We start from the raw sequence: 15626 nt of genomic DNA, 5'->3' as shown, positions 1-15626 counted from the left end.
GCAACACCTTTTAATTTGTGTAGGTAATACGAATACAGCTGCAGACAGTTTGCAATTACAAATAATTAAAAAATGTTTCATAAGAGCATTATTGCAGATAAACCAGCCTCAGCAATTCCAGCATAGCCAGCTTAACCCTCATAAATTCTGTTTTTAAAGGATATTGTGACTCATATTTTTATCAGAAGCTAAGTGTTTCTCTGGAGTCCTCCATAATGTCACCAGAGCTGCTCCTCCAACCTATAATTACTACTACTGAGAGGCTTCCTAGGGAAGCACCACTTTGTGGGGTTTGAAGTGAGATCTTTCTTGCTGGTAAGACAGAAGTGTTCCTCCCTATTCTGTAGCCAGGCATTTATGTTGGAGTCCTTTTCCTCCCTGTGAGTGTTTATACCCTGCTATCAGGACATGGTGGTAAACAGAAAAGACATAATCACACTGATTAAACCAGCTGAAATATGCAGCCGTGTGAAAAGAGTCCATGCTTGTTTCCAGGAGTGAAATTCCCAGAAATCTGGACTTGGAAAGCAGTGCCTGCAAAGCTGTTCAGTTCTGAGTGCCCTCACCTCGTTGCTGGCATTCCATTGTGCAGAGGGCTTTGAGGTTAGCAGGGAAGGGTACAATCTGTGTGAGCTGTTGAAGACACTGGAGAAATTCAGCTGCAGAATAAGCCATGTGTTCCTTAGAGTTCTCATTTCCTTTCTGCACCGTTTCTGATTTTTCTTGACCGGTGTTTTTGCTGTGTTCTCATCCCAGGGGAGTCCTTTTTACTTTTCCCAGGAGTGTGAACAAGGCAGATGAGCTCCATGGAGCCTGAGGACCATGTGATTGTGCAGATGAGTGCTGTCTGCTAATGGTTGTTGGCTGTTGCAAAGAGACTCTTCCTTTTTGTTTGTGGTCTGAACCTTTATTGATTGACAATTTCTTTCTGCTTTACAGCTGTCAGGCTATTCAAGTAGAAGTAAACCTCTATGACTCCATAGGCTGCTCAGTTATGAAGTCATAGATACTCTTTGTACCTTTTCTTTAAGCAGGACATTATCCTTGAGTTCTGCCTGCTGCTTTTTTCCAAATGCCTAGAGTAGATTGTTGTACTTATCAAAAAATCGTCATTTGCAGAATAACTCCCTAAAGAGTTGCCCTCCTGTGCGGAGGAAGGACTCTATGGCAAGCTGACATCTCAAAAATTCATTTCATTAGGATAACAGGGATTTAATCTGAATTCAAGGGCAATGCTGTTGGGGAGATCCTAGATACTTGTGTCTGGCCTTTCAACAGCTCCAGCTGTAGGTGGGAGCAAGAACTGCTGATGCAGATTCATTTTCTATTAGTTTCAGGTCCAAGCACAATGTTAGTGGTGTTTACACCTTCCTGAAGCAGAACCCGAAATTAAATATTTGCTGTGGTTTCTCCGTGATTGTAGTTAGATGTATCTTTTTATATTAGCCATGAAACAAATGGTATTATACCATGCTGAAAACCTGGACATGCCCCAGCCATGTCTGCTGGCTCCCAGAAGCCTCCCCATGCCCTGGGCTGATCCCAGCATGGGCAGCAGGGGAGGGGAGGATTCTGTCCCAGTGTCCCCATGCTCCCTCAGGTGAGACCCCACCTGCAGAACTGTCCCAGTCCTGGATCCCAAATTCAGGAGGATGTGGAGCTGCTGGAGAGAGTCCAGAGGAGGCCCCAGAGCTGCTCCAGGGCTGGAGCTGCTGTGCTCTGGAGCCAGGCTGGGAGAGCTGGGAATGTTCCCCTGGAGGAGGGAAGGCTCCAGAGAGAGCTCAGAGCCCCTTGCAGGGCCTGAAGGGGCTCCAGGAGAGCTGGAGAGGGACTTTTGGCTTGTTTGGGCAGTGGCTGAGGTCACTTGGTTTGTTCAGCCTGGAGGAGACTGAGAGGAAACCTCATCAGAGTCTGCAACTTCCTTCTGAGGCAAAGGGAAGGGTCTGACACTGATCTCTCTGTGGCCAGGGACGGGACCCAGGGGAATGGCTTGAAATTGTGTTAGGGAAGCTTAGTTTAGATATCAGGTAAATGTTCTTCCCCCACTGGGTGGACAGACACTGCCCAGGCTCCCCAGTGAATGGTCATGGTCCCAAGGCTGCCAGAGCTGCAAGAGCATTGGGCAATGCTCTCAGACACAGGGTGGGACTGTTGGGGTGCCCTGTGCAGAGCCAGGGGTTCCTTGCTAGTCCCTTTCAACTCAGCATATTCTGTGATTCTGTGATCTTTTCTGCACAACAGGACACAGTTTTCTAACCATAAAGAATTTTTTGGTTAATACCAGGAGAGCTGTACACCAAAGAAAAAAAAAAAGAAAAAAAACCCCAAAAACAAACAAAAAAACCCCTGAACCACATCATGTTTAATGCACCTGCAATTATGCCAAGTCACTCAGTTTTAGTCTTGTCTAGACCAGAGCTTCACACCAGAGGAGTGTGTTGAAGGGATTTTGTCCTGTGTGTGTTGAGTGGCTAATTAAAAATATTTTATTTATTTATTTATTTATTTATTTATTTATTTATTTATTTATTTATTCTTTACAGGCCAAATACAATCCTCAGGCTTCGATTCAATCACTTTGCCACAGAGTGCAGCTGGGACCACTTGTATGTGTATGATGGAGACTCAATTTATGCTCCCTTACTGGCAGCTTTTAGGTAAGTTCCCCTTGGTAAGACTTAACTGTAGCCAGTGGTATTTTCTTAACTTAGAGCATCTCTTAAATGTGGCTTCTGACACTTTAAATATGATCCAGTAATCCAAATGTATAACACTGCAAGTGTAGCACATATAGCCAGTGTTCTTTTGTGCACTGTTCGTCAGTATAAACAATTAAGGGGTTGTTTTTCACTTTTACAATGAACAAGTTGTGTCACTGCACTCTAGCATGTAACTATTATGTTTTCATTTCCAAATCCTGATTCTTTGAGAGACAAAAAAATTATTGTCATCTGTCTGGGCTAGAGATGATTTGGTGTGCAAGCTCCTTTGAGAGGAGAAAACTGTCCCATTTATGGGTTTGAATGTGATTTTTGAGTTAAACTTGTAGTTCTGTCAATGCAGACAGAAGGGCAAAAGCCAGCTAATGTTATAGACATGGAAGTATCATAGAATTATGTCTATATTTTATGTACCTTAAAGTTCAAATCTTTTAGTTATTTGGAACATGTTCAGGAACAGCAGAGATGGATCAACGTAGTTCTTGTTTAAACATAGAATCACAGGATGGCTTGGGTTGAGAGGGATCTTAAAGCTCATCCAGTGCCACCCCTGCCATGGCAGGGACACCTCCCACTGTCCCAGGTGATCCCAGCCCCAATGTCCAACCTGGCCTTGGGCACTCCAGGTATCCAGGGGCAGCCACGGCTGCTCTGGCCACCCTGTGCCAGGGCTGCCCACCTTGACAGCCAGGAATTCCTTCCCAATATCCCATCCAGCCCTGCCCTCTGGCAGTGGGAAGCCATTCCCTGTGTTCTGTCCCTCTCTGCCTTGTCCCCAGTCCCTCTCCAGCTCTTGATGTGTACAAGTATCCATTCTTTTATCCATTTTTTAATCTTACCCAATAGATTTCAGGAATTTGGCTCGTCCATGTGATGAGAGATCAGTGTGGATGCTGGTGAACAATCGACATTTCATGCTGAGACCTAAACATAACTTGTGCTTTTCTGTATTGCAGTCTCGCAGTGACACCACCACCTTATTTATGCTTTTTATTCTTTAAACTGGAATTAGGAAAATAATCCCAAATTATGTATGGAAAAAAACATTGGTTCCCCTGGCACTCTGCTTGTTCCAAGTGACTGTGTCACTATTTCCAGAATTAACCTTCTGCTGCGCTTCCTTTCATTTGTGAAATGAAGGTCTAAAAATACTTTGTGCTTGTTCTAGAAAATCCTTGTAATGTCTATGAGAGAAGATCAGCAGAAGAACAAAAGTTGATAAAAATTTAAACCATGTGTTTTTTTTTTTTTTTTGTCTTCAACCTCAAATGTAGAGTTGTTTTGGAGTGAAGGAATGTTTCCTGTAAAGCTTCAGACTAATGTGAGGTCAAAAGAGGACACCTCATTTGGAGAAGAAACAACCCTTTTCTTCTAAAAACCTCCAAAAACATGGCACTACCACCTGGAAGTGCTCTCCTTGTATCATGCCCTGACTGATGTGCAGGAAGAGGAGGAAATGTCATCTTGACCCAATGTCATTTTGTTCTAATCAATCTATTTTTTAGTACACTGGTGAAAAGGTGAAATGATGATTTGTGCCCGCCATTTCTTGTGTGTTTTTCCAAAAAAATTAATAGGCTTTTAAAATTGAAGTTATATGTAGTTCACAGCATTAACAGTTACAGTTCAGACTGGGATATCTTCCCTAAATCAGGAAGCCTGGGCCTGAGGACAAGCAACATGAGCTTAGTACAGTAATGTTTTTGAGGCAGGAAAATACCCCAATTTTTTTAAAAAAATGCTTCTTTAGATGACATTTGAATTTAACTTCATTAGGAGTGAGCTGTGCTGTTCAGTAATCCAAGTTCAGGAAATGCCAGATGCTTCTCATTTTGGTAAAGTACTAGAAAGCATCTGTTGAAAAACACCTTTCTCTGGTACAAAATAAATGCATTGGAATTTTTTAAGAGCAGTGTTTATATTTTCTCAATTTACTTGGTTTATATTAAATTTATTATTGTCATAACATATTTCCTTGTTGATTAGTTTTGCACCCTTCCAGGAGATTTGCGAGACTGAGCTTTGGACCCTGTAAGCTTTCTAGAAATTCCTTTCTTTTTGAGCTCAGTTTTGTTCCCTCCCTGGCTTTTTACAGCAGTTCCCTGAACCTTCACTTTCTTCACTGCTCTCATTTTGTTTTCTTGACCTTCTGATACTCATTTATTTTTGTTCACAATATAATATTTATCCTGAAATATATATATATATATATATAAAAGATGATCTTGGGAATCCTCAGCACTGGACTGTAGGGAAGCTTTGGTTTTATCAGTTTTTAGCAGCAATAAATATTTGCTTAATGCCAGCATTTACACAGTTCTGGTGTGTGCATAGACTAAACTCCTTGTAGTCCGAGAGCCTCCAGAGCTGTCTGGTCTTGCACATTAAGCTTTTTTTTATTAAACAGTGTTAAAAATATCTTTGCTGGTTTATATTTGCGACCACAGGCACAGTGAGACTGTGTAAATGTGCTGCTTCAAAAATGCAGTAAAAGAACATGGAAAACAAATGCAGCATGTTTGTCAGCACTGGTGAAGAAATCTGAATTAGATAAACTCTACTCAGCACCTGTGAACTTTGTTGGTTTTGTTAACTTTACTCCACATTAAACATTTACCAGAGCTGGTTTTGTACCTTTATTTTCATTTTGCTCTGGTTGGCAGGGGGTGTTTTCTCATCAAACCCAGTTGTTCTTCTGCAAGACTTCTGGCAGTGGCCCAGAAGCTCCTGGTGGTTGCTGTCAGGTGCCACATGGATGGTCATGTCAGCCCATGTTCCCTCAGGCAGCAGGATCAGCTCACCATCCTTTGGTTCCTTCCTGGCCCATAGGGCACTGGAGCACCCAGATTTGAGTGTAGGGATGAGTTGGGTTGGAAGGGTCTGATCCCTCTCTCAAAGCAGGGCCACCATCAGAGCCCTTTGACCAAGACTTTGTCCTGTCAAAATGTGAATTTATTTTTAGGATGGGGCTCTTGTTGATCCTCTGGGTCAGTGGTCCAGAGATTGGTGTTAAAGTAATGACAAAAAATGATAAAATATGAATTTAATACTAATGTGTAGCCACAATCTCTTGCTGCAACCTGTATGTGTTACCTCCTGTCCTCTTCTTGCAAACCTCTGGTATTCCCATCTCTCTAATTTCTCCTGAGTTAGCTGAGGTCAAAAATTAGGTTTCACCCTTATTCAGCTATATCTCCTTGAAGTTAAAGAAACCTCAGTCCTTCTACCTCTCCTTGTACATAGATCATATGACCTTCCTCTATTTTTCCTTCTATTCTCTCAGTTCTTTGCCAGAAATTGTGACTGACCTTGCTGTCATGGGAACGTGTATCCAGCTCAGGGGCTTCCAGCAGCAGGAAGACATGGAGCTGACAGAGCAAGTCCAGAGGAGGCCACAGAGATGCTCCCAGGGCTGGAGATTCCTTGCCATTGAACCAGGCTGGGAGAGCTGGGAATGTTCCCCTGGAGAAGGGAAGGCTCCAGAGAGAGCTCAGAGCCCCTTGCAGGGCCTGAAGGGGCTCCAGGAGAGCTGGAGAGGGACTGGGGACAAGGCATGGAGGGACAGGACACAGGGAATGGCTTCCTACTGCCAGAGGGCAGGGCTGGATGGGATTTTGGGCAGGAATTGTTCCCTGGCAGGGTGGGCAGGCCCTGGCACAGGGTGCCCAGAGTATCTGTGGCTGCCCCTGGATCCCTGAGTGCCCAAGGCCAGGCTGGGCATTGGGGCTGGAGCAGCCTGGGACAGTGGGAGGTGTCCCTACCATGGCAGGGGTGGAAGGAGATGATGTTTAAAATGTCTTTCAACTCAGACCATGCTATGTTTCATTGATTCTCTGATACTGTTTTACTTTCTGCCCCTGACTTCACCAATCCAGTTTGCCCAAAATAGATGTTATTTCAGTCCAAAGCAGAGGTTTGCCTTTCCCTTGGTTTTACTGGGCAGCTGAGCTGAGTAGGAGTGTTTATTTGCTTTGGAGTAGAGATGGTTGCACAATGTTTTAAAACCTTATGAAAGGAAATAAAAGCTGCGTGTTGCAAAACATGCTAATCTTGGCCAGAGTTGAGTTGCTCAGAGATTCTGGATCATAATTTAAAGGAAATTTTGCATGTTCCTTTATCATTTTGGTTCTGCGTATTGGATCATTTTTCATGGCAGATAAAAGTTCTGTTTGTGCTTCTGTTTATTCCATATGATGCTGGGAGCAGACTGATTTATTCACTGTTTTCAAGGTTGAACCTTTCAGGGATCTGATTGCTTCCACTGTGTTGTGTTCTCTTCATGGCTTTCTCTGAAAGAAATTAAAATACCCCATCCCTGGAAATGTTCAAGGCTAGGTTGGATGGGACTTGGTGCAGCCCGGTCTGGTAGAAGGTGTTTCTGCCCATGGCTGGGGCATTTGACTAGATGACCTTTAAGGTCCCTTCCAGCCCAGACAATTCTATCATTAAGTTTCCTTAGACTGTTTTAAATTTGTCTGGGTGGGATAACATCCTCTTTAGTTATTTACACATGAATTATCAGAAAAAGATGGAAATAAGGCAGTAAGTGGGATGCAAGAATTGTTATGGAGGTACCCATGTTCTTGTCAAACAAACCCCAAATTCGAGATTTCTATGAGAAAACAAAGAATTGTCTAGTGGTAGTCCATTTATTAGGAAAGATTATTGAGGGGAATTTTTTTGTCTTGCCTTCCACTTATTTTTCCCTGTAATATCAGTGATAAGTACTGAAGAAGAAACCAGAAACAAAGCAATTTTTTTCTCATCCCTGAGCTGCAGTTTGCCTTACCCAAATTATTTTCAAATGTTTGTTTTCCTGTGCTGGAGATGAACTGTCCTACAGTGTCCATTACAAAGAAATGAAACAAACAAGAATTTTGTTAGGCTTTTTGTTCTTTGCTTTTGTGGGAGATGGTCTTTTGGGAGAGATAAACTTCAGAAGTCTCAAAAGTTGAGAATGAAACAAGGCACCTCTTCCAGAGAGATGAAAAGGAAATTAATTTTGCTGTTTAATCCCATATCCTTGAGAAGTGAGTGAGCAGTGGTGGGAAATTTGGCTTTCTCATAAGAAATATTTCTTGGAATATATATCACCAGATGTGCTGGAGTTGTTCAGCCAAAACATGGGATCAGTTTCCAGTGATTTTTATGGTGTGTTGGGAAAATTAAGGATATCTCTTTGTCCACCATAAGACTTGTAGTGCAGGAAAGGCTGTTGTGCAGTTTGCAGTGTGGTCCTGCTGTAAGTAACTCGTTCATCTGCTATTTTTGGTGCAAATACCCTAAAAACTGTATCAAAAAGGATGTGGGTGTTTGTGCTGTTCATGGAGCATACCATTGTATGGTATCACGGGGACAGAAAAATTCAGGTCACAGAAATGTGCTTTCCAGGTGGTATTAATGGATGCTGTGGATAGCTGGGAGTAATTTCCTTGAGTGGATTAACTCATTTACTCTGTCCTAGGAAACTGTCTTCAACTGCATTTGCTTTCTATTCTAAATAGATGTGAAAAGAGGAAAAGTAAGTTCTTCTCAAGGGGGAAATTCTTTTCATCATTACTTTTTAGTTGATGGTGGCCCTGGATACTTGGGAGTCACAGGGCATGGGACAAGACTGGGCTGTTGTCCCAGGAGAGCGGCTGGAGCTGCCTCTGGCTATCTGCCCTACACCCTCTGCCCTGTGACTTGAAGGCTCTGCTTGTCACAAAGCTTTGACTTTGCATTTGAAAATGGGAGTGAGGCTGGGGAAAGATGGATTTGTACAGGAAAATATCAACTGAGTGTGAACGGGGGTGGTAGACAATGTGTTGTACATGGATAAAGGCTTTTTAAAACACAAATTCAATGGACTTTGAATTTGTGCCCACTTTGATAGCTTTTGTATGAAGGAGGAATCAAATTTTTCTCGTTGTTTTTGTCAGGCTTCTGTTAACTGAAGAATAAACATTCCTTCTCAGATACAAAGTATTTAGTGTAATAGGGACTTAGGTAGTAGTTACTTTTTTCAAAGCTCATTTTATTTTGTCAGTTTACTCCAATTATTTTGACAAAACATCAAAGCATTATATAAACCTGTAGTGTGTCTGGAATACTGTAGAGAGTCTTGCCCACCATCTTTGCTTCTCTCTGCCAGTCCTGGAAAACTAAAAGGCTGGAGGATCTCAGAGAACCTGGAAGGGTGAGAGAAACAGCCAAAGGCATCCAGAAGTCTGAAGCAAAGAATGAGGTGGGAGTTGAGAGTGTGACAGGCTGCTGTGATGAAAAGACAACAAACGTGGATGTGATGAGTCAGGTGGAACTTATAAATCGAGGGATGATGGGAAGATGTGGTGCAGTTGAGATGGCATCCAGAGGGACCTGGACAGGCCCAAGGAGCGGCGCTGCAGGAACCTCATGCGGTTCACCAAGTTCAAGTGCAAGGTCCTGCATCAGACTGAAGTAGTCCTGAGTATGAGAACAGACTGGGGGATGGAGGGATTGAGAGCAGCCCTGGAGAGAAGGACTTGGTGATGTTGGTGGGTAAGAGACTGGGCATGCCCTGGCCTTGTGAGCTGGGACCCAGAACGCCCCAGCCCAGGGCTAATCCCAGTGTGGGCAGCAGGAAAGATGGGAATTGTGCCCCTGTGCCCCCTCAGGTGAGACCCCACCTGCAGAGCTGCCCCAGCTCTGGATCCCAAATTCAGGAGGACGTGGAGCTGCTGGAGGGAGTCCAGAGGAGGCCCCAGAGCTGCTCCAGGGCTGGAGCTGCTGTGCTCTGGAGCCAGGCTGGGAGAGCTGGGAATGTTCCCCTGGAGAAGGGAAGGCTCCAGGGAGAGCTCAGAGCCCCTTGCAGGGCCTGAAGGGGCTCCAGGAGAGCTGGAGAGGGACTGGGGACAAGGCATGGAGGGACAGGACACAGGGAATGGCTTCCACTGGGAAAGGGGAGATTAGGCTGGGATCTTGGGAAGGAATTCCTGCCTGGGAGGGTGGGGAGGGGCTGGGCTGGAATTCCCAGATATGCTGTGGCTGTCCCTGGATCCCTGCAGGTACCCAGGGCCTGGTTGGACATTGGGGCTTGGAGCAGCCTGGGATAGCAGAAGGTGTCCCAGCCCAGGGCAGGGGTGGAATCAGTTGAGATGAGCTTGAAGTCTCTTGCTTTCAGCTTCTAATGCAAACCAGCCTGCGATCCTATGGCTGACTGTTTGTATTTCTCATAGAAATGGACCCCAAGACGCAGCAAGTAAAAAATGAGTAGAATAATCCTTTCTCTGCTGTTGTGGAGTTAAATTGTTGACCTCACTGCTGGAGATTTTTTCAGGTGAAAAGGATATAAATGATTTAGAAAGGAATTGGATAGAAGCATGGATGAATGGTTTATTTAAGTGCGCTGACTTGGGTGCATTCTCCAGGTCTAAGCATCTGAACTGGATGTCTGGAAGGTGGATTACACATCATCAAAGTCCTCTGTACTTGCTTGATATGTCAAAGCCTTTCCCAGTCATTTTTGTATCCCACAGTCAGGAGGAGACCTGGGCTCAGCAGACCATTAGTTTGACTTTGTAATACAGATTTTATTATTTTGGGACACATTAATTTCTGTTTCCAAACATTGCCTTGCTTCATGAATGGGATCTGCTTAATTCACTGCTAAGTAACAAGGGAGGGAAAGGTTTTTGATAAGGATAACGAACATTGTAGATAGCTTCAGGTTTTCTCAGGTTAAATACTTTCAGTATACATTTATTTATGATTCCACAAATTCATTATACTTCAAATAATGGAAATACATCGAGTTTAAAGAGTTTTATTGAAATTCAGTTATTTTATTGAACGTACTGGTGCATTTACTCTTGTTGCTTTGCTCCCTTTTATTTCACTTCTAATATTGTTCTTTTACTTTTCCAGTGGTCTTATTGTTCCTGAGAAAGACAGCAATGAAACAGTACCTGAAGTTGTAGCTACTTCTGGATATGCCCTTCTACATTTCTTCAGTGATGCTGCCTATAATCTCACAGGGTTTAACATCACCTATAAGTAAGTGGCACCACTCCATGGTGATGCTGCAGGTTGAGCAAAGGGAGTTTTCCCCTTTTCTCGCTTTTGTCTTGAAATAAGCAATTGCCATTGAAGTGTGTAATTATGAGCAGACACCTGAAATTAGATTTTTATCTTTATTGTACCCTTGCAACAGCTAATAAGTGGCATGTGCTTGATGTTGCAACTTGTCACTTGTAAGCATGGATAAATGTTTGCTCAGTTTGATTATATATCATCAACAGGAATTGATAATGTTTTGTGCACGTCTGTGCTCTTAAGCGTTCTTCAGAGATACTTCTGCACAAACACTCTTTTCCATCAGACAGACATTTCACTTGAGACAGTGGGCTGTGGCTGCTCTTGAGGATCCTCATCCTTGGGATATTCTTTCTTAATCAATCCCTGGATTGAATGCCTTAATCTGGCTTGTTTTTATTCTGGACTGGTTTTATATTCTTTCATTCATATTCTAAACAGGTGGGTGCTTTCTGTTCACTGGCATGTATTTAGTCCTCTTTGATGAGCTTTTTAAAAGTAATTCTGTGTGCTCCCTAATTCATTAAATGCTTTTAGTAAGTTTTTGTCTTGAGGTAAATGTGTGGACATACTCACAGAGATGGAAAGTTTCGCTTCTGTGGGGTTAGTGAGTTTTGAATTCTTTTGCTCCTACAGATGAATATTATGTTTGTGCCACACTGGGAGATTCAGTTTGGGAGTAACCTGCAGAAGGTCTCAACTCTTTCAGAAAAACAAACTGGAAAAACTTCAGTTACAACTAACTTCTTGCAAAAATTGAGTTTCTCTTAAAATGAGTAGCTTAATTTTTGAGTATCAAGTCTCAGTGCTTTCACCCTTAGTAAGAACATAAGTATATGCTTAATAATCCACATAATAGTGAATTCTTTCCTCCTGCCAGTCACTTCAAGTGAAAGAGTTGGTTTGAAAGTTACTTAAAAACAGGGGCATCCAGCACCCCTTGAAAGCTCCAGAAGAAGATGAGGAACCTTTGCAAAGTTACTTTGCAATCAGAGGAGCTGAAGAGGAAGCATTTTCCAAGTCTGGCTGATTGCATGAACCAGGACTCCATCTACTGCCAGCTGTTGGATTTGCAGCATTGCAATGAAATACTCTCTTCAAGATAATAAATATTTTTTTTAATTCTTCACTTTCTTCATAATTTCAAACAACTTGAAGTGCTGTTTCACGTTCTGGTTCTTAGGTTTCCTTGTAACACTTTTGCAGTAAGTAGATTAAGTGGTACATAACAGTCTTCATATTTACTGCTGGTGTAGGTGCTCAACAAACACCTGTGAAATTATGTCTTGGAGCCAGTGACAGTGAGAATAATGGATAGTAATTTCCATCTGTGAATTATTCTGGTTGATACACCAGCAAAAACTGGAGTCTGGAAATTAATATAATCTCAAAATTTGGACATTTACCAAGGATGTATCTGGTTTTGCCTCAGCTACATTGCAGATATTATAAAGTCAGAAATTATTCAATTAGGCATATCTTCAGCTTGGGTTTCATCTCCAGCTGTTCTCTTGGTAAGCAGGTCCCAGAATAACACCTAATTGTGAGCAGTTTAAGTATAAATTGCACAGACACCACAGCAAACTTATACTCTCGAGTAAAGTCCTCACTTACTGTTGAGAATTTTAAGGCAAGTCATTTGCCTTACAAATGGCTAAAAATCATATTGATAATTTTCTTGGAACCGAGAGTTTAACTTGTGAAATGCAGCTTTGTAGGAATAGAGTACAAATCTCTACAGGTCCATCACACCAGGTAGCAGATGACTGTCTCTTGGTTTGTAATAATTTGTGTTAACTTTGTTCAGCATCACTCTTGCCTTTGTTAATAATTCAAGGGAATCTGCTTCCTTCCTGATGAGCTGCTTTGTGCTCTGTCCCCAGTTTCAATATGTGTCCCAATAACTGCTCTGGCCAAGGGGAGTGTAGGCTCAACAGCAGCACCATGGCCCTGCAGTGTGAGTGTGCCGAGCGCTGGAAGGGAGAGGCTTGTGATATTCCCTACTGCCCGGAGAACTGTGGGGCACCTGAGAGAGGCCAGTGTAACCTCAATGGCTCTAAAGTGTGTTTGTGCTCTGCAGGATGGCAAGGTGGGTCTCCTGGTGGATATACAGAACTTTTGGGATGAATTTTCTATGTATGGAACTGGCAGTTAATTTGGAGTACGTGGGAATATTCTGTGTGACAAGTATTAGCATTTTAACTAGGAGCACAGTATTTGCTTTTTAAATTTGTAAGATCAGACTTCATTTGGAAGGATGGATATCCTGGAGAGGAGGCCACAGAGGGGCTCCAAGGGCTGGAACCTCTCAGCTCTGGAGACAGTTTGGGAGAGCTGGGGGTGTTCACATGGAGAAGAGGAGGCTCCAGGGAGACCTCAGAGCCACTTCCAGTGCCCAAAGGGCCTCCATGAGAGTTGAAGAAGGATTTTGGACAAGGGTCTGGAATGCCTGGACAAAGGGGAATGACTTTAAATTGAAACTAGGTTCTTTTATATTAGATATAAATAACAAGTTTTTTACAATGAGAGTGGTGGCATCCTGTGCCCAGAGAAGCTGTGGCTGCCCCATCCCTGGAAGTGTCCAGGTTGGATGGGGCTTGGAGCAAACTGGGATACTTCAAGGTTTCCCTGTCCATGGCAGGTGGAAGGGGATCTTTCCAACCCATCCCAGTCTGTGTTTTTCATGATTGCTTCTGAAAGCAACTTTGTCAACATCCAAAGTGGAACCAACCTGTAGTGTACAGGCATCCCTTCAAACCACATCCCTATGCAGCAAATTTGAGCCTGGTTGCCATAGTTGACCTGTGTGAAGATGTAAAATGCTTGTTCTCGTGTCCAGCTGAGCTATCTTCCATGCCCAACTTGGCAGTGATTTGGCCTGAACATACATTTTCCTTTGCAAAGACCTACTGACATGTAGAAATTACTCTCATATTGAGTGCAGTCAGCTACAGCACTAGCAGGAGACTGACCTCCAGCTGAAATACAGCTTTGGAACAAAAATGTTTTTAAGCCTTCTTTTCCCAGGTCCTGGCTGTTCAATTCCTCTTCCTGGAAACCAGTCGTTTTGGACCCGGGAGGAATACACTCTTCCAAAACTTCCTAGAGCATCTCACAAAACCATCATCCATGACAATAAAATGTGGATTGTTGGGGGCTATGTCTTCAATCATTCTGACTCTCAGAAGGTTTTAGCGTGAGTATAAACCCTGATAATAAAAACTAAAGAGAGGAACTTAGATTTAAGAGTTATTTTTAGGAAATGCCATCTGATGTGCTTTGTTTTGTTTTGTGCTTCATCTCCAAGGGAAAGCAACCATAATAAAAAGTCAGGCTCACGTTAGAGATGGGGGAAAATCTTGCTAAGGGGTGCTAATTTTGGAAAAGAAAAGCATAAGGTTCCTGATGTTCAGTGAGGTTTTGATTCATCTGCGTCTGACAGAATTTAACTATTCTCTGTATATTTCTGGGCCAGCTCCTAAATTATATCTAGCCTCATATTCAAAGAGGGTAGTTTTGTCTCAGTGTTTTTAGCCCTTTCCTATGTTGTGTCTGTGTGTCTTGAGTTTTTGGCTCCTTAATTAACACATACTGATTACTCTGGTTGGTTATCCACAGTTAATGGGATACCACACAGGAAGTGTCATTAGGATGAAGACATTTATGCAATTGTTGGAAGAGATTCAACAGTAACTAAAATAACAAGTAATAATCGTGTACTCCATGAAAATACTCAGTGTAAAAAAGCCCAGCTTTTGTATTGTATTAGGGCAGGTCTAGGCAAAAGCTGGATTTTTTTTCCCAGGGATCCTCACATACCTCACTTTGATGGACCTCAGTGAGAGCTGTGTATGCTGCACTCACATCCTGAGGTAATAGTTCTTATAGGGGAAGAGGAGCTGAAAACACACATTTAAATGTAGAACAATTTCTAGTTGCTCCCACAATTTACTCCCCCAAAGTCATACCTCCTTTTTTTTCATAGGATACCCTGTGGCTTTGTTGAATGCTTTCTCTCAGAGGTGATTTTATCTCACAAGGCCCTAAGCCTGGCAAATATAGTGCCTTATTTTGAATAAAAAGCCACAAGCCATTTTCAGGGCAGAGGGTTTATGTTATTTTCGAGCATGAATGCAAAGGCATAATTAAAAAGTGCTTTTAAGCACTGGCAGAGTTTTTAAAATCAAATAGCTGGAAATTACCTCAGTTTAGTGTAAGGTTTTCCTACTTTTTTGAGGGAGAGGTGGTGTAGGTTGTCACAGTTTAATAGGCAATGCATTAGCTCTTGGGTTTATATGGAAAAGAAAACAGGGCAAAGGAAATCAATATGTGGATGTTGAGTAAGAGAGTGGGCTCAACTGGATTTTTCTAACCCATAAATAGTTTGTGTGAGCTTTGTGCATGCTGAAATCGTGGCAGGATTTATTATTTCAGTGAATAATTATATGTAGCATACTATATTGGTAGATAATTTTCCCCAAATCTTAGAAAGGACAAGCAGTCATATTCTCAGCTTTAACACCTGTTCCTTGGAAAATAATTGTTTTTATTATTAAGGTATGATCTTATTTCTGAAGAGTGGCTTCCACTGAACAACTCTGTGAACTCAGTAGAGATGAGATACGGTCATTCGTTGGCATTGCACAAGGTAAGTTCAGTGTTCCAGACTCACTTCCCAGCTGGTTTCCCCTTCCCTCCTGCTTCCCACTCCTTATCCCAGATCAGTCTTGCTTTGTGAGAAGGGCTCCTCATTCAAAGGCTTGTCCATGCTTAGTCCAGGCTGTACACTTGTGCTCAGGGAATCCTTGGGTGGTTGTCCTAGGAAGTCTGTTGTGTCTCTGCCTGTGTGTTTCT

General features: G+C 42.6%; 1 protein-coding gene across 6 annotated transcripts in view; it reads left to right on the top strand.

Annotated features, from left to right (window-relative positions):
• The window catches only part of LOC134041457 (attractin-like), a 125014-nt gene that overhangs the window by 35654 nt on the left and 73734 nt on the right, over positions 1 to 15626 (top strand). For all 6 annotated transcript variants that reach the window (XM_062488289.1, XM_062488287.1, XM_062488288.1 and 3 more), the window contains exons 3-7: positions 2544 to 2657; positions 10605 to 10733; positions 12656 to 12861; positions 13800 to 13968; positions 15330 to 15420. In XM_062488289.1, the coding sequence (XP_062344273.1) occupies positions 2544 to 2657; positions 10605 to 10733; positions 12656 to 12861; positions 13800 to 13968; positions 15330 to 15420 (709 nt within the window). The remainder of the gene's footprint in view (positions 1 to 2543; positions 2658 to 10604; positions 10734 to 12655; positions 12862 to 13799; positions 13969 to 15329; positions 15421 to 15626) is intronic.

Source organism: Cinclus cinclus, chromosome 2 (assembly GCF_963662255.1).
Source record: "Cinclus cinclus chromosome 2, bCinCin1.1, whole genome shotgun sequence".
Lineage (NCBI taxonomy): Eukaryota > Metazoa > Chordata > Aves > Passeriformes > Cinclidae > Cinclus > Cinclus cinclus.
The sequence above is the reverse complement of the archived record's forward strand: the minus strand, read 5'-3'. Positions and strand labels throughout refer to the sequence as shown.